Source organism: Salmo salar, chromosome ssa06 (genome assembly GCF_905237065.1).
Source record: "Salmo salar chromosome ssa06, Ssal_v3.1, whole genome shotgun sequence".
Lineage (NCBI taxonomy): Eukaryota > Metazoa > Chordata > Actinopteri > Salmoniformes > Salmonidae > Salmo > Salmo salar.
Genome location: NC_059447.1, coordinates 38162512 through 38179635, shown reverse-complemented (window position 1 = coordinate 38179635; position 17124 = coordinate 38162512). Strand labels below are relative to the sequence as shown.

Genomic DNA, 17124 nt, shown 5'->3' with positions numbered 1-17124 from the left:
TTAACTAGTTTTGTCTCAGATATGTTTGTGTTTGACATTGACAATGACCATGGGAGCTGGCAAGACAACACAAACAGATCTAGGACCAGGCTAATCGTTAGAGCTGAAATCCACGAAAGGTGTCACTGGTCGCCTCCCAGGTTGACGTTTATTGTCCTGGAGGCAGAACTGAGCAATTTCCCCTTAGATAGGAAAGGGAAATACCTAGTCAGTTGTACAACTGAATGCATTCAACTGAAATGTGTCTTCTGCATTTATTCCAACCCCTCTGAATCAGAGAGGTGCGGAGGGCTGCCTTAATTGACATCCACGTCTTCCGCGCGTGGGGAACAGTGGATTAAGTGCCTTGCTCAGGGGCAGAATGACAGATTTTTACCTTGTCAGCTCGGGGATTTGATCCAGAAACCTTTCGGCAAGCTACAATGTCAAAGTTGGCTCTATTGTAAAAATTCATGGAAACTAAAATGAGCTTTTTCGTCTTAATTTAAGGTTAGGGTTAGGCATTAGGGTTAGAAGTGTGGTTAATGTTAAGGTTAGGTTTAAAATCAGATTTTATGACTTTGTGGCTGTGGGCAGCTAGTGACCACGCTGCAGAGCTGCCTCCAGAAAATGATTCATGACAAAAACGCTAATCTGCTGTCGCCCCAGGCACATTTGTTAATGTTTTTGTAACTGAGGAGATGAGCATCCATCATCATGATAAAAAAAAAAATCCTAGTACATACTCTGATGTTCTATCATTCCTGCAATGATGTCAGAACCAAGTAAACAGCGTTCGTTGTTTGAAATAACGTCTTTGTTGTTGTAATATCTCAAACGGACGTGGAAGTATCACCACTACAGACTCCAGCTTTAAGGACCCCAATTATTAATGCATTTTCCATCCCAATAAATAGACCAGTTTAAATGTCTCTAAATTTAAGCTGATTGATATTATGCTTTCTGTTTAATTGATTGATTGTCATCGATTTGATCCTATAGTTCATGCACTAACTCTAAGTCGCTAAGACCGTCTGTCTGCTCAATGTCTAATATGGATATGTAAAATGTTGTTTCTGTATCACTGGTAACACTGTGAGTTGTCTGAGCCAGGTTAACCCTAACCCCCCTCCCCCCAGCTCCTACCCAAAGAGGAGATGTACACCCCTCCCATCGTTCTGAAGGTGATCGACCACCGGCCTTTCGGCAGGAAGCCCATTGTGGGCCAGTGTACCCTCTCCCTGGAGGAGTTCCGCTGTGACCCTTACGTCACCAATGCTGAGGTGGCCATGTCTTCCAAAGGTACACACATACAAACAGAACCACGTATGCACGCACACAAATACGCATGAACGTATGCACGAATGTGCACACAGATACACACACACACACACACACATCCACACACAACATTGCTAAAGTAGCGTACTGTATGTGTCACATCTATTTACTACCCCCTTTCTTTTCTGTTGTGTATTGTTGTATTAGTGGCCATGATGGCAGCAACTCAAGGAGACATCATCATTAACATGGAGGATAGGCCCATCCTTAATACTGAGGTAGCTACTGTAAAACTCAAGAAAGACTTTACAGTATTAGCTTGTGTTGTGTTGTTTTATCAGAAATGTACCAGCACTGTAGCCCGGGTGCCATGCTGTTTCTGCTGTCTTGTAGCTTGGCATGACAATGAGTGAAAAAGAGTTGACAAGATGGTACAAACAGATCTGGGATCAGGCTAGCAAAAATGTGTTGTGTGGTTGCACATTCTGATGATTTTATTCTGTTTTTCTTCTTAGCTCCACAAAGAGAAGGTGAGATTTTTCCTTTCTTGTATGAACACATATTATCAAGGATGGAAAGAATCAAGGATTTGACAGCTTGTACACTTCTGACAGAGTCAAAATGGGCTGTTATTGAGGCTTATTTGAGTCTGTCTGTTTTGCAGGAGGAGGAGGCAGTTGACTGGTGGAGTAAGTTCTATGCCTCTGTGGGAGAGCACGAGAAGTGTGGGCCGTACCTCAAAAAAGGATATGACACCCTAAAGGTACAGTAAGAACATTCTACCACTTCTGTCTCCATGACTGAAAGGTTTGAGTTTACCTGTTTTTTTGGGGGAAATCTCTTTTGTCTTACAATGGTCACAAGGACTGTTCATAGGACTTTTTCCATCAATATTTAACACCCACCTGGGTTTTACACGACAACCAGTATAATGGTGATGCTGTGAGAAATGTGTGTTTTCTTATATGTATGATGGTGTGAGTTGTGTGTGTCGTCTCAGGTGTATCAGGGTTGTACATACAGTCAGGTCCCAAATTATTGTCACCCTTGATAAAGATGAGCAGTAAAGACTGTATAAAATTAATAATACAAATACTGAGCTATATTGTATTTTATACTAATACAATTGATCAGAGAAAGAGATTTTTTTTAACAATAGACCTTAGACCATTCCTCCATACAGAATATTTCCAGATCCTTTTAATCCTTCGCTTATGGACTGCCCTCTTCAATTCAAACAACTGGTGTACATGGCCAAAGAGCTCTATTTTCATGTCATCTGACCATAGCACCGCCTGGAGTTTGCTAAATGGTATTGGCACTTGGATTGGAACCGGTGCTATGGTCAGATGACATGAAAATAGAGCTCTTTGGCCACAAAATCATCATCTTGTTACGGCCATCTCAGTCTCCGGTCTTGAACCCCATTGAAAACCTGTGGTTTGACTTGAAGAGGGCAGTCCATAAGCATAGAGGAAGGATATCAAGTATCTGGAAAGATTCTGTATGGAGGAATGGTCTAAGATCCCTCCCAATGTGTTCTCCAATGTTATAAAACATTTTAGAAAAAGGCTTAGTGTTGTTGTCCTAGTAAGAGGAGGGTGCTGGAGTATTGAAAACGGGTGCCAATAATTTTGACACCTATCATTTTTAGATTTTTTTTATTACTTGTTTAACAAAGTCTCTTTCCCTGAGCAATTGTATTAGAATAAATAACAATATAGCTCAGTGTTTGTATTATTTATTTTATACTGTCTTTTTTTGTTATCTTTATCGAGGGAGCCAATCATTTTGATTTGTGTGTCTGTCTGTATCTGTGTGTGTCTTAAGGTGTTTCAGGTTGTGTGATGTGTGTTTGTCCTCAACATATTAAGGTATGTGTCCTCATGTGTATAACAGTGTGATGTGTGTGTTTTCCCAGGTGTATGAAGGGGAGCTGGAGGAGGTCCCAGATTTCCGAGGGCTGACAGATTTCTGTAAAACATTCCGACTGCAGCGGGGGAAGACTGAGGATGAGGACGACGACCCCTCAGTGGTCGGAGAGTTCAAGGTGATCGCAGACCTCTTTTTCTTTTAGGAATGTATGATCCTTCATGCATACACGTCATCCTGTTAAGATATATTTTCAAGGGAATTCTGTCCAGAGCCTTTTTTCAATAACAAGGAGACATGGACTGGGGTCCTTTTAAAGCCCTGCACATACAGCAGCTCAGGGGGGAAAACAACGTTACATAGAACCAATGATGAAACGTCCTTATTTTCTCCACTTTATATGTGAACCCAGCCTAAGTATTGACACCTAGCCTGACTTTTGACCCCTGACCCTGCTGGTGTCTCCTGTGCTGTAGGGCTCATTCCGGGTGTACCCCCTATCTGATGACCCAGGGGTGCCAGCCCCACCACGCCAGTTCAGAGAGCTGCCTGAGAGCGGGTTGCAGGAGTGCCTGGTCAGGATCTACGTGGTGCGATGCATGGACCTGCAGCCTAAAGACAACAACGGCATGGTGAGTGGACGCCAGTCTAAGAGACTCTACACACTGAGAACACTTCCAACGCGATCCTGGATCAGGCGTATGTCAAAAGCTGAATTAATTTCAACTTCCAGCTGAGCGTTTTTGCAGCGCATATACATAAGTTTGCCCCTCCCCCTCACCAACCAACAGTTCTCATTAAAATACATGACTTACATAGCCTTTTCCCACACAAACACCATACCATATTTCAACATTTGTGTTTCTTTTTGGTTTTTAGTGTGACCCTTACATCAAGATCTCTTTGGGGAAGAAAACAAAAGATGACAGGGATGACTATAAACCAAACACCCTCAATCCAGAGTTTGGCAGGTAAACATTTTTATTTAACCTTATTTAACTAAGCAAGTCAGTTAAGAACAAATTCTTATTTTACAATGACTGCCTACAGGAGTAGTTTTAACTAAAACCTTCACTTACAGAAAACTGTCAAAATGCCACTGAAACTGTTGAATGAATGATGGATGGATGGATGAATGAGTTATTTTGAAATGTATAAAGTTGTTTCAGCCAAGTGAAATCAATAATGCACACAGAAGTGCACCTGACCAAGTTAACCTCATCTCTTCCTCCTGTGTCAGGATGTTTGAGCTGTCCTGTTTCCTCCCTCAAGACAAAGACCTGAAGATAGCCGTGTACGACTATGACTTGCTCAGCCGAGATGAGAAAGTGGGAGAGACGGTCATTGACCTGGAGAACAGACTCCTCTCTCGCTTCGGCGCCTACTGCGGCCTGCCACAGTCCTACTGCATGTGAGTGTGCATGTGTGCGTGTGTCTGTCTGTCTGTACGACTGTCAGTTATAAAGGTCTCTCCTTCCAACTTTCCCACTGTGTCTCTGATCTGTTGAATTTATGATTCATGACTTTTAATTGCCTGTAGTTGTCCAACTTTTATTCTGGCCTAATCCAGCCCCCACTAGAGAATGCTATTGTATTACACTACCGTTCAAAAGTTTGGCGTCACTTCGAAATGTCCTTGTTTCTGAAAGAAAAGCACATTTTCTGTCCATTAAAATAACATCAAATTGATCAGAAATACAGTGAAGACATTGTTAATGTTGTAAGTGACTATTGTAGCTGGAAACGGCAGATTTTTTTATGGAATATCTACATAGACGTACAGAGGCCCATTATCAGCAACCATCACTCCTGTGTTCCAATGGCATGTTGTGCTAGCTAATTCAAGTTTATCATTTTAAAAGGCTAATTGATCATTAGAAAACCCTTTTTGCAATTATGTTAGCACAGCTGAAAACTGTTGTCCTGATTAAAGAAGCAATAAAACTGGCCTTCTTTAGACAAGTTGAGTATCTGGAGCATCAGCATTTGTGGGTTCGATTACAGGCTCAAAATGGCCAGAAACAAAGAACCTTCTTCTGAAACTTGTCAGTCTATTCTTGTTCTGAGAAATGAAGGCTATTCCATGCGAGAAATTGCCAAGAAACTGAAGATCTCGTACAACGCTGTGTACTACTCCTTTCACAGAACAGCACAAACTGTCTCTAACCAGAATAGAAAGAGGAGTGGGAGGCCCCGGTGCACAACTGAGCAAGAAGACAAGTACATTAGAGTGTCTAGTTTGAGAAACAGATGCCTCACAAGTCCTCAACTGGCAGCTTCGTTAAATAGTACCCTCAAAACACCAGTCTCAACGTCAACAGTGAAGAGGCGACTCCAGGATGCTGGCCTAGGCAGAGTTCCTCTGTCCAGTGTCTATGTTATTTTACCCATCTTAATCTTTTCTTTTTATTGGCCAGTCTGAGATATGTCTTTTTCTTTGCAACTCTGCGTAGAAGGCCAGCATCCCGGAGTCGCCTCTTCGTTGTTGATGTTGAGACTGGTGTTTGGCGAGTACTTTAATGAAGCTGCCAGTTGAGGACTTGTGAGGCGTCTGTTTCTCAAACTAGACACTCTAATGTCCTCTTGCTCAGTTGTGGACTGGGGCCTCCCACTCCTCTTTCTATTCTGGTTAGAGCCAGTTTGTGCTATTCAGTGAAGGGAGTAGTACACAGCGTTGTACGAGATCTTCAGTTACTTGGAATAGACTTAATTTCTCAGAACAAGAATAGACTGAGGCGTTTCAGAAGAAAGTTATTTGTTTCTGGCCATTTTGAGCCTGTAATCGAACCCACAAATGCTGATGCTCCAGATACTCAACTAGTCTAAAGAGGGCAAGTTTTATTGTGCTAACATAATTGCAAAAGGGTTTTCTAATGATCAATTATCCTTTTAAAATGATAAACTTGGATTAGCTAACACAACGTGCCATCGGAACACAGGAGTGATGATTGCTGATAATGGGCCCCTGTACGCCTATGTAGATATTCCATAAAGAATCTGCCATTTCCAGCAAACTTTTGAACGGTAGTGTATACGATATAACAATTATATAACATTACAAAACAGCTCAGGGACCAACCAGTGGAGGGATCAGCTGAAGCCCTCCCAGATCCTGGAGAACCTGGCCAGACTGAGAGGGATCCCTTCACCCCGCACCTCTGCTGATGGCAGCACGCTCTCCTTCGGGGGGAGAGACTACAGCCTGCTGGACTTTGGTACAGAAAACCACTAAGTAGCAAACCACACGTTGTTAACTTGAGGGATCACTTTAGACCTCCATGTAAACCATCCATTTCAATGGGAGATTTGCCCAATAAGTTACTATTCAACCATCTGAGGTACATTCATTTCTATTAGGGGAGATCCACAGATAAAGCAGAAAGAATATTACTTCTTTTTTTTTTAAATACATGTGGCATTTGGCATTTTACTTCAACCGCAACATAGTGAATGTGTTAGTCATCTGAACGTCAACCCAAACTTCTGTCTCCTGACTGAGTTGTGTGTCCTGTCGCTAGAGGCCAACAAAGTCATCCACCAGCACCTGGGTCCAGCCAGGGAGAGGATGGCCCTGCATGTCCTCAATAAACAGGGTCTGGTACCAGAGCATGTGGAAACCAGGACTCTCTACAGTACTTACCAACCTACACTGTCCCAGGTTTGTACCTTATTCCCTTTTTCCTGATAACACTTTCTAATAGCCTTCATTGTAAGCCATTGTAAATGTTTATAAGTGCTTCATAAAGTTTATAAGCATGTAAAAAAATGCATTTAGAAATAATGAATTGCTTATAGTTTATTATAGTTATTATAAAGTGTTTCCTTATTGCCCTCATGAAATGTCCAAACATTGTATTGCATTATCAGGCCACATTATCCAAGAAAAAAGAAGAAATGTCTACATGTGGTGTTTGTTTGACAACATGACATTGTCTAGAGCAGTGCTTCTCAAACCTCTCCTCGGGGACCCCCGGGCGTTTCACCATTTTGTTGTAGCTCTGAACTAGCACACCTGATTCAAGTAGTAAGGGCTTGATGTTGATGTTGAATTGACAAGTTGAATCAGATTTGCTAGCTCTGGGACTCCCCAAGGAGAGATTTGAGAAAGCCTGGTCTAGAGAATACTTACCAATTGTATTGGCTCTCACTCTCCCCATTGTTAGGGAAAGATTCAGATGTGGGTGGACATCTTCCCCAAGAGCCTGGGTTTACTGGGACCTCCCTGCCACATTACTCCACGCCAAGCCAAGAAGTGAGGGCCTTTATTACATTCATAAAAAAATAAAGACCCTGCACAGTCAAAATCATTTGATGATATTTGTATGAAACCAGATCAAAGTAGGATGACCAAAGTATGAGAAATGACTAGTGCTGATACATTGATGAAATTTGATCATACACTTACTGGCTTCCTCCTCTGTGTTAAAAATTTGAACTCAGGAGGCGGGGTTAATTGAGGCTTTATGTGACATCACATACATTTTCATTCACCTCCTTTTAATACACCAATGGTAACGTTTTATTCTCTTACCTAATTTAAATAAGTACCACCTTGCAACCATCATCGTGGAGGGGAGCAGTTTACATAGCTAGCTAGCTAGTCTATTGGTGCCAAAATTTGACTGTGTGTCAGCAAATATAATGACTGTTTTCCCCTATTCATCTATAGCAAAGTTACTTATAGGTTTCCTCTTTCATTTGTGTCTGGTGTTAGCTAGTTAATGGCTAGCTAGGTCATCAGCCAGCATGGGGAAAAAAAGGGGAAGGGTCATTCAAAACTCCTACGCAGATGTCATGTCAACACATCTGTCAATGCTGCTGCGAACTGCAACAGAATAGGCATGCCAAATAGGAGAAAGGACCAATGGGACCAAGTCATTGTTTTACAAGTCACAAGTAAGTCTCAAGTCTTAGCACTCAAGTTCCAAGTCAAGACAGGCAAGTCCGAGTCAAGTCTCAAGGCAAGACCGACAAGTCTCAAGTCAAGTCTCAAGTCCTAAACTTTGAGTTTCGAGTCCTAAACAAGTCATAATGTGCTCTTCACCAAATGTAATACCATTTCATATTTTTAACAAGAGTAATAGTTAGTATATTACATTTACGCAAATCATGAATGCTTTTAAAAAATATATGAATTTATTACTTTCCAAATAAACTTTATATTTCCATGGAAATACATGGGTAGCCATGAGAAAGACCCCCCCCCCCAAAGAGATTGACTATCGAGGATCACTATGGGGTGCAATCGGGTGATGTAGGCTTGTACACAATTGCCCAACCTTAACACACACACACACACACACACACACACACACACACACACCCTCTCTGTGTGTAGTTACAGTAGGCTTACGTATGTCAATGGTGTTAGGAACAGCAGTAACATCAGGCAGGATTTAGGCTACCAACTGCCTAGCCAGTTGTAGCTCAATCTTGGGTGCAATGATCACGTTCCCGCACTGACTGACTGTATGGAGGCTCATTGATTTAATGTTACGTTAGCCTACATGCTACACTAGCAAAGTTATAAATTATATAGCTGTTGGCTATATTAGCCATGATTTACCGTTCTTTGTGGGGCTTCAAATGTCGAACAAAGTTGTAAGTTGTTGCGCCTCCGTCTGTAATTTTCTTCCTGCATGTTTTGGAGGTTGCAATCCGTTTTTTGTTGATACAGCATAGTCTTTATATCTGAAAATAATAATTTTGCGTATCATCTTTCCAAGGGCTTCATCTGAATTTACCAGCCGATGTTCCTCTGCACTGCCACGCACAACTTTTTCTCAGCTGGCACAATTTGATTGGCTGCTGTCCAATTCAAACTGTAATCCGTTAAATGAAGAGTTGATGCGCTGCACACATTTTTTTTATAGCATCATTTTTAATATTTGGGCTTGGAGAGGGTATCAAGTCAGTTCGAGTCAAAAGGCTCAAGTCCAAGTTAAGTCACGATTCATTGGTGTTAAAGTCAAAGTCCAGTTGCAAATCATCATATTTGCAAAGTCGAGTCCAAGTCATGTGACTCGAGTCCACACCTCTGGGAGATAATTGATAGTCATGGTTTATGAACATGGTTTTTTGGGCAAATGTATAAAAAAAAAAAAAAAAAAACAGAAATACCTTATTTACATAAGTATTCTGACCATTTGCTATGAGACTTGATATTGAGCTCAGGTGCTGTTTCCATTGATCATCCTTGAAATGTTTCTACAACTTGATTGGAGTCCACCTGTGGTAAATTCAAATGATTGGACATGATTTGGAAAGGCACACATATAAAGGTCCTACAGTTGACAGTGCATGTCAGAGCAAAAACCAAGCGATGAGGTCCAAGGAATTGTCCATAGAGCTTCGAGACAGAACTGAGTCGAGGCACAGATCTGGGGAAGGGTACCAACACATTTCTGCAGCATTGAAGGTCCCTAAGAACACAGTGGTCTCCATCATTCTTAAATGGAAGAAGTTTGGAACCACAAAGACTCTTCCTAGAGCTGGCCTCCTGGCCAAACTGAGCAATCGGGGGAGAAGGGCCTTGGTCAGGGAGGTGGTCACTCTGACAGAGCTCTAGAGTACTTCTGTGGAGATTGGAGAACCTTCCAGAAGGACAACCATCTCTGCAGCACTCCACCAATCAGGCCTTTATGGTAGAGTGACCAGACAGAAGCCACTCCTCAGTAAAAGGCACATGACAGCCCGTTTGGGAGTTTGCCAAAAGGCACCTAAAGACTCTCAGACCATGAGAAACAAGATTCTCTGTTCTGATGAAACCAAGTTTGAACTCTTTCTCCTGAATGCCAAGTGTCACGTCTGGAGGAAACCTGGAACCATCCCTACGGTGAAGCATGGAGGTGGCAGCATCATGCTGTGGGAACGTTTTTCTGCGGCAGGGACTGAGAGACTAGTCAGGATTGAGGCAAAGATGAACGGAGTAAAGTACAGAGAGATCCTTGATGAAAACCTGCTCCAGAGCGCTCAGGACCTCAGACTGGGGCGACGGTTCACCTTCCAACAGGACAACGAGCCTAAGCACACAGCCAAGACAATGCAGGATTGGCTTCGGGACAAGTCTCTGAATGTCTTTGAGTGGCCCAGCCAGAGCCCGGAGTTGATCCCGATCTAACTTCTCTGGAGAGACCTGAAAATAGCTGTGCACCAACGCTCCCCATCCAAACTGACAGAGCTTGAGAGGATCTGCAGAGAAGAATGGGAGAAACTCCCCAAATACAGGTGTGCCAAGCTTGTAGCTTCATACCCAAGAAGACACAAGGCTGTAATTGCTGCCAAAGGTGCTTCAACAAAGTACTGAATAAAGGGTCTGAATACTTATGTAAATGTGATATTTCTGTTTTTTATTTGTAATAAATTAGCAAAAACTTCAACAACAACAAAAAAGTAGTTGTCATTATGGGGTATTGGGGGGTATTATACATTTTAGAATAAGGCTGTAACCTAACAAAAAGTGAAGGGGTTTGAATACTTTCCGAAGGTACTGTATATGTATATATTCTATGAGGCGTACCCATTCCTCACTCCGTCCAGTTTCAAATGAAATATGAACTAGATACCTAGCTTGATAAATCAGTGCTGACAATTCCATCTTGGTTAGCGAACTCAATTATACAGGCATCATTATGTATACATATTGATGCTTTTACAATAACAAAACAGTTGGAAAAACAAATAATTTGTGAAACCATCATGTGATGTATGACAGGATTGGATGTTGCATACAACTTCAATGCTGTTTGAGTTGCTTGGATGATCTCACTGCTCACTGTGTCCAAGTTTCATGACATAGGTGTTTCAAAGAACTGTCAGTCAAGGTGAGCTCCCTATCCACTTCAGCTATTAGCGCTCCACCCACTCAGCCTGTCTTTTCACCATTACTGATAGTTAGATACGAGAGAACATATATTTTGGTCACTCATAAGGCTATTTTAAATGGGAATCAGGATGACTGTGTGTGAATGGTGTCAATCTCATAGACTGTCATTTCTTTCATTCTCAGCTCTGCTTATGAATTTGCGTAGTTACATCCCCACTTCATACCTTTACATTTACCAAACAAAGTGGCAGTGTTAGGCTGTTTATTGAAATGGCAGATTGAGCCTTTAAGTGTATGATATTTTTCAACAGGTACTTCATGCGGGCTATCGTCTGGAACACCACTGATGTCATACTAGATGAGACCAGCATCACCGGAGAGAACATGAGTGACATTTACGTCAAAGGGTACGGCAGAGCATGATTGGCTACTCAATGGTACAGTATTGAGTGATTGGCTACTCATACGGATCATACTGTATTGCTGATCAAGCAAGGGTAGTGAACCCTACATTTTAAGTGTACAAAAAAGAAGTGAAAACCGTGCACAGCTGTCCATCTACTTTAGATCTAGGCGCTGGTTCTAGCAGGAAAACCTAGGTGTCCAAAACAAATGTAAAACAATACACACAAGTAGACACAACCAACTTTGACTTCATAATTATGTTGAAATGTTTTCATTGCAGAGAGCATGAGAGTGTACCCCATTGCCGAATCGATTGGTGGCATACAGTAAACAGGGAATTGATAGAGAAATAATGATGTATGGTTGATCGAGTTAATAGGCGCTAGAGCAATCAGTGGTGTCAAACTCATTTTGCCCTGGAGGCCACATACGAGGTCTGAAGGGACGCACTGAATATTTGTTATAATTCCTTGCCGTCAAAATTAGCAAAGAATAGTGCTCTATCCATTGTTTGGGAAATGTTGATGCTCCCTACTCTAGCTTTCATTTTGGTGATTATTAGTGAGTTGGAAACAGTCAACAAACTGTATGAATGTAGGTCCATGATCATTACTACACTGTTTCCATTTGGTTTTAGTCATTTGAAAGTATATTTATTTACAGATGGATGCCTGGTATGGAGGAGGACAAGCAGAAGACAGACGTCCATTACAGATCCCTGGATGGTGACGGCAACTTCAACTGGCGATTCGTCTTTGGCTTTGACTACCTGCCCGCAGAGCAACTGTGCCTCGTTTCCAGGAAAGTGCGTTTGAAGAGATTTATTGTATTATTTATTGCCTTTATTTGACTCTAACAACGATATACACCATTTAGCAGATGCTTTTATCCAAAGCGATTTAGTCATGTTTGTTGTGCATACATTTTATGTATGGGTGGTACCAGGAATCAAACCCACTATTCTGGTGTTGCAAGCGCCATGCCCTACCAACTGCGCTAACACATTCTCTTTTACAGTTACGACCTAAAGTGAAGCATTTTGACAAATTAAGTAAAAGTTTGACCGTAAATAATAGTTTCAGAAACGTATATGTTGGGCCGATGGTGAGCTCCAGACTTACATCCAAATGTGTTTGTTTGGTTTGTTGTCAGGAGCATTTTTGGAATCTGGACCAAACCGAGTTTCGGACCCCCCCAAAATTTATTGTTCAGATTTGGGACAATGACAAATTCTCACTGGATGACTACCTGGGTAAGATACATTTATTTCCTCTGATCTAAACTAACTGATACAAAGTGTTTCTCTTTTTCTCATCACCGGATGTCTCCAAAAATCTGACTGACTGACTGACTGACTGGTTAACTCATTGAATTAAGTTATGTTTATTGTCCATCAAAACAATAACAAGAAACATCCATCAGCATGTCACGACTTCCGCCGAAGTCGGATCCTCTCCTTGTTCGGGCGGCGTTCGGCGATCGACGTCACCGGCTTTCTAGCCATCGCCGCTCCATTTTTCATATTCCATTTGTCTTGTCTTGTTCCATACACACCTTGTTTTCATTTCCCCAATCAATCTACTTGTATTTAACCCTCTGTTTCCCATCATGTATTTTGTGTGTAATTGTTTCGTGTTATTGTGGTGTTTTATTACGCGCCTTACTTTTGTTATGTTCCGTGTTTTGAGCGCATTTGATTTATGTAGTGCTCTCGTTTTTGGGAACAAAAATAACAGTGCGCCTGTTAAATATTACTATGCTCTCCTGCACCTAACTTCGCCTCTAGTACACCCAATGACACAGCATCTGAAAACCAATCTTATTTCAACCCAGGTCTGCAGTGCATAACATATAATGGTGAATAGGAAATGTGGGAAGGAAACAGTGATATAAAGGGATTGCTAATACAGTTTGTGTTGTATTTGGGACACAGGCACAGTTGAGCTGGACCTGCTTCATCTGATCCCCCCTGCCAAGACCCCTGAGAAATGCAGTCTGAAAATGTTACCAGGGGTTACAGGCTCCACACCTTCCAAACAACCACCGCCCAACTCTCTGTTCTCCCAGAAGTCTGTGCGGGGCTGGTGGCCCTGTATGATCGAGCAGGACGGGAAGCACATCCTGGGTGTAAGTCCTGTTGTAGTGAAACTGAGAGAAAAAATTGCAAATTCTAAGTTAATTTTCCCATTTTGCCATGAATACAGAAAATATTTCAATTCTACACATTCTGCCATGGGGCAGAGAGAATATTTTGCCGTTTTCAAGCTAATTTACTGCAATTCTACAAATTTTCCCATTACTTTATGCCATGTTCATACGATACCTGGATGAGAGCGACTAACAAAATTGTCATTTAGCAGACGTTTTTTAACCAGAGCGACTTACAGGAGCTCAGCTCAAGGGCACGTCAGATTTTTCGCCTAGTCAGCTCTTGTATTTGAAACAGCGACCTTTCAGAAACTGGCCCCTCTCTTAACCGCTAGACTACCTTTGTGCCCCCAAAATCAATGGAGGAACAGTACCAAATTGAAAAATTGCACCTTGTGTTTTCTACTATTTTAATTCTCAATGTAAGTTGAGACCCTAACATCCACCTAGTGTCCGCTTATGTTGATTACCGGTCGGGCCGGCCCTGTGGACAACACACACACATGGACAGAACACACGCACACACACCAACCTTTTCCTTTGGGAATTTACTGTAACTGTGGTATGTGGTTGTCATACCTAGCTACCTTAAGATGAATGAAAGCCTCTTTGGATAAGACTAAGATGTAAATGTAAAATAAGTTAATACATATTTCCTCAAAATAAATTCTTATAGTGGATCATGTGTCATTGTGGATGAATTTATAACCAGAAATGCCTGCTCAAGGTGACAGTATTTCGTCACTTTGATCCTTTGCACAGTATTGATAAACATAATGACGTGAAATAGATGTCTGAAGTCACAAGCTTTAGGGCTAAATGTGTTTATAGATCACAGAGAAGATGGATGAGAAAGTCTGTGGAGGGTTAATGACTGTCTCTGTGTTCCCATAGGGGAAAGTGGAGATGACCCTGGAAATAGTGGAAGAGAGGGAGGTAGAAGAGAGGCCTGCTGGGAAGGGCCGGGACGAACCCAACATGAACCCCAAACTAGACTTTCCCAAGTAAGACAACATCCACAAGTCACCTTTCAACCACCTATGACAATATCATTGTAGCTTGTACATTGTCAGTAGAATGTTTTAACATACGAACTACATAGCGCTATAACATTCAGAAACGTCACGGCACCCAGTAAGAATCTACATTTCAAACTGGGCTTGCCTAGGCTTACCCCCTAAAAAAATGTGTTTTGTTGGTATTTCTCTCCCCATACAGTCGCCCCGACACTTCCTTCTTCTGGTTCACCAGTCCATGCAAGACCATGAGGTTCATCATATGGCGCAGATTCAAATGGATCTTCATTGGTTTGATAGTCCTCCTGCTTGTGCTCTTGTTCCTTGGGATCCTGCTGTACTCCCTACCAGTAAGATATATGTCCTTGTAATCTATAATATGAATATGTCTATGCCACTTAGAAGACACTTTCATCCATAGCAACTATAGTGAGTACATAGTCCATACATTTGTTGTGTTTGTATGTGATTCACTCATATAGTGTAAACAGGCAATGTGCATCATTCCTTTGATATGTTGAATTGTAACATAATATGGTAAAATTAAGCATAACTGCATTTATTTGATCTGATAATAGAGTGCAATATTGCAATAATTCCACTCCACAAATGCATCCTGCTTATGAATATAACAGAGGATTTAACCTTACTGTAACTAAAAGTCAAAGATGTGTTTTATTAATTAAATATTTTCTCTTGCCTCTCCAGAACTACATCTCAATGAAAATTGTGAAGCCTTTCTCTTAGGAGTTACTCTACGGGGCAGCTGGGTACTATGCCCGTCTTCGTCCAAGGGATAAGGCGACAGAAGTCTTGACACTCATGCCCTCACAAACTCTATGCAATGTATTCCTATCAGCGTTGTCTTCAGAGTTGCATGCATTATTTACATTTTTACACTTTATCAATCAAGGCTACATTTTTTTTGCACTCATCACTTGCGTTAAATACTGTAGCTACACAGCCCTTTTAATTTTACTGTACTTGTACTGTTCTTACCTGTCTGTCTTTCCCTGAAATACCAAAAGCAAAAGGAAAGGGAAAGGGGGTACCTAGTTAGTCGCACAACTGAATTCATTCAACCGATAATGTGTCTTCTGCATTTAATCAAATGCTATTTTGTATGCATGCTTTACTAAACCTAATATAGAGATTTTGTCATCACTGATAGAACGAACTACTAACAACAAACACTGTTGTTGTGGCTTCAAACAATGTCTCAACATTCTAATAAGCCACTTCCTTAGACACCATACAAAGAAGGTCCCAACGCATTTCCAAGAAAGGGCATGAGATAATTTCCTGGTTGCAACAAAAATCCCATTTCATTTACTCACATACTGTCTAGGTATGTCATACATAATAAATTAAGCATGGTTTCCATGTAAGCATAGACAGTTTTACTATAAATATTAATTGGGATCTAACTCAAAAAGGTACACAAAATGATTAAGGTAAAATAGATGATTGTTTTGAAATGAAAAGGTAAATTCAAAGGTATTAATCCACAAATGAAACAGTATTAATCACACTAGTTTTTGGAAGGCATTTTTCTAGAGGGCTTCTATCCCGTTCTAATTCGGTTCCACCATAGAGGTATAAAGAAGGCTAATCATTGTATCTGTGATATAATTGCTTCTGAGACAGGATGGGCAGTGCAATTGAGGGGTATCTCCATTTTAAAGTAACTGTCCAGTGATAATCTCACTTTTAAAATGTAATGTTCTGATAACTCATACCCAAATAATGTTGTTGGCTCATCCTATACTCTTTTGTGGCCAAAGCAGAAATTGGAGAAAAAACACTTGTCTGAACAATGTGTTGTCTGAACAGGTATAAAGCCAAGGTTGGTGATTTACTGCCACCTGCAGTTCTGGAATGTTTCCTCAGGAGTATAATTCATTGGCTGATACCTGGATGGAATTATGTGATCCTTCCTTAACCCATAGGAAGTCCCAAACAGTTTACTACTTTAAAATGGTCAAAGCCCTCAATGGCAATGTTCATGCTGAAACAGGTTCTATCCATCCAGAGTCCTCTTTCTACCTCTATGGGTTCCACTGACACATCTTCGCTTTAACCCATTATATTTCCATATAAACAGTTTCCATACTATGAATAATAACTTTAACATATTTTCTTTTCACATACAAAATGTCTCTAACAACTGTTGTGTAATAGTTCATTCATATCAATAGGCTTTTCTGTGTTTTAATAAAGAACAATGATTATGTACAACAGTGGCGGTTGTGGATTTACTGTAAATGTTTCTCTCCACACTGATCCTGAAGGCAGCGTTTTAGATCACTTACTGACACCTGGCTGGTGTAGCGGTAGTTCCGTAGCCCTGCGGCACACATGGCTAAAAGTGTCCATATAGGTTTGAATCTGGCCTACTGCCCTTTGTCACAACCATAGATTGTGTTCGTATACTGTGTCAGTACTCAATCAATCAATAGACAATTCCACCAATTTATCGATTGGCTGAATGATCTATTGGCTGACTTTCAGCAAACTCAAGTCAGGCAAAGCACATTAAGTTGTGTAATTTGTATTAGTGATTCTACAGAACTGGTTCAAATTGCTGTCCCCTATCAA

The 17124-nt window shown here is 41.2% G+C and overlaps 1 protein-coding gene across 1 annotated transcript in view; it reads left to right on the top strand.

The window, feature by feature from the left end:
* LOC100380767 (myoferlin) overlaps positions 1 to 16761 on the top strand; it is a 61070-nt gene extending 44309 nt beyond the window's left edge. The window contains exons 37-54 of the mRNA XM_045720525.1: positions 1119 to 1281; positions 1468 to 1538; positions 1776 to 1790; positions 1925 to 2023; positions 3182 to 3310; positions 3609 to 3764; positions 4012 to 4103; positions 4373 to 4543; positions 6199 to 6347; positions 6651 to 6790; positions 7296 to 7384; positions 11269 to 11364; positions 12026 to 12167; positions 12515 to 12614; positions 13296 to 13489; positions 14405 to 14514; positions 14729 to 14876; positions 15235 to 16761. Coding sequence (XP_045576481.1) covers positions 1119 to 1281; positions 1468 to 1538; positions 1776 to 1790; positions 1925 to 2023; positions 3182 to 3310; positions 3609 to 3764; positions 4012 to 4103; positions 4373 to 4543; positions 6199 to 6347; positions 6651 to 6790; positions 7296 to 7384; positions 11269 to 11364; positions 12026 to 12167; positions 12515 to 12614; positions 13296 to 13489; positions 14405 to 14514; positions 14729 to 14876; positions 15235 to 15273 — 2103 coding nt within the window. The 3' untranslated portion in view covers positions 15274 to 16761. The remainder of the gene's footprint in view (positions 1 to 1118; positions 1282 to 1467; positions 1539 to 1775; positions 1791 to 1924; positions 2024 to 3181; positions 3311 to 3608; positions 3765 to 4011; positions 4104 to 4372; positions 4544 to 6198; positions 6348 to 6650; positions 6791 to 7295; positions 7385 to 11268; positions 11365 to 12025; positions 12168 to 12514; positions 12615 to 13295; positions 13490 to 14404; positions 14515 to 14728; positions 14877 to 15234) is intronic.
* Positions 16762 to 17124: the final 363 nt, after the last annotated feature.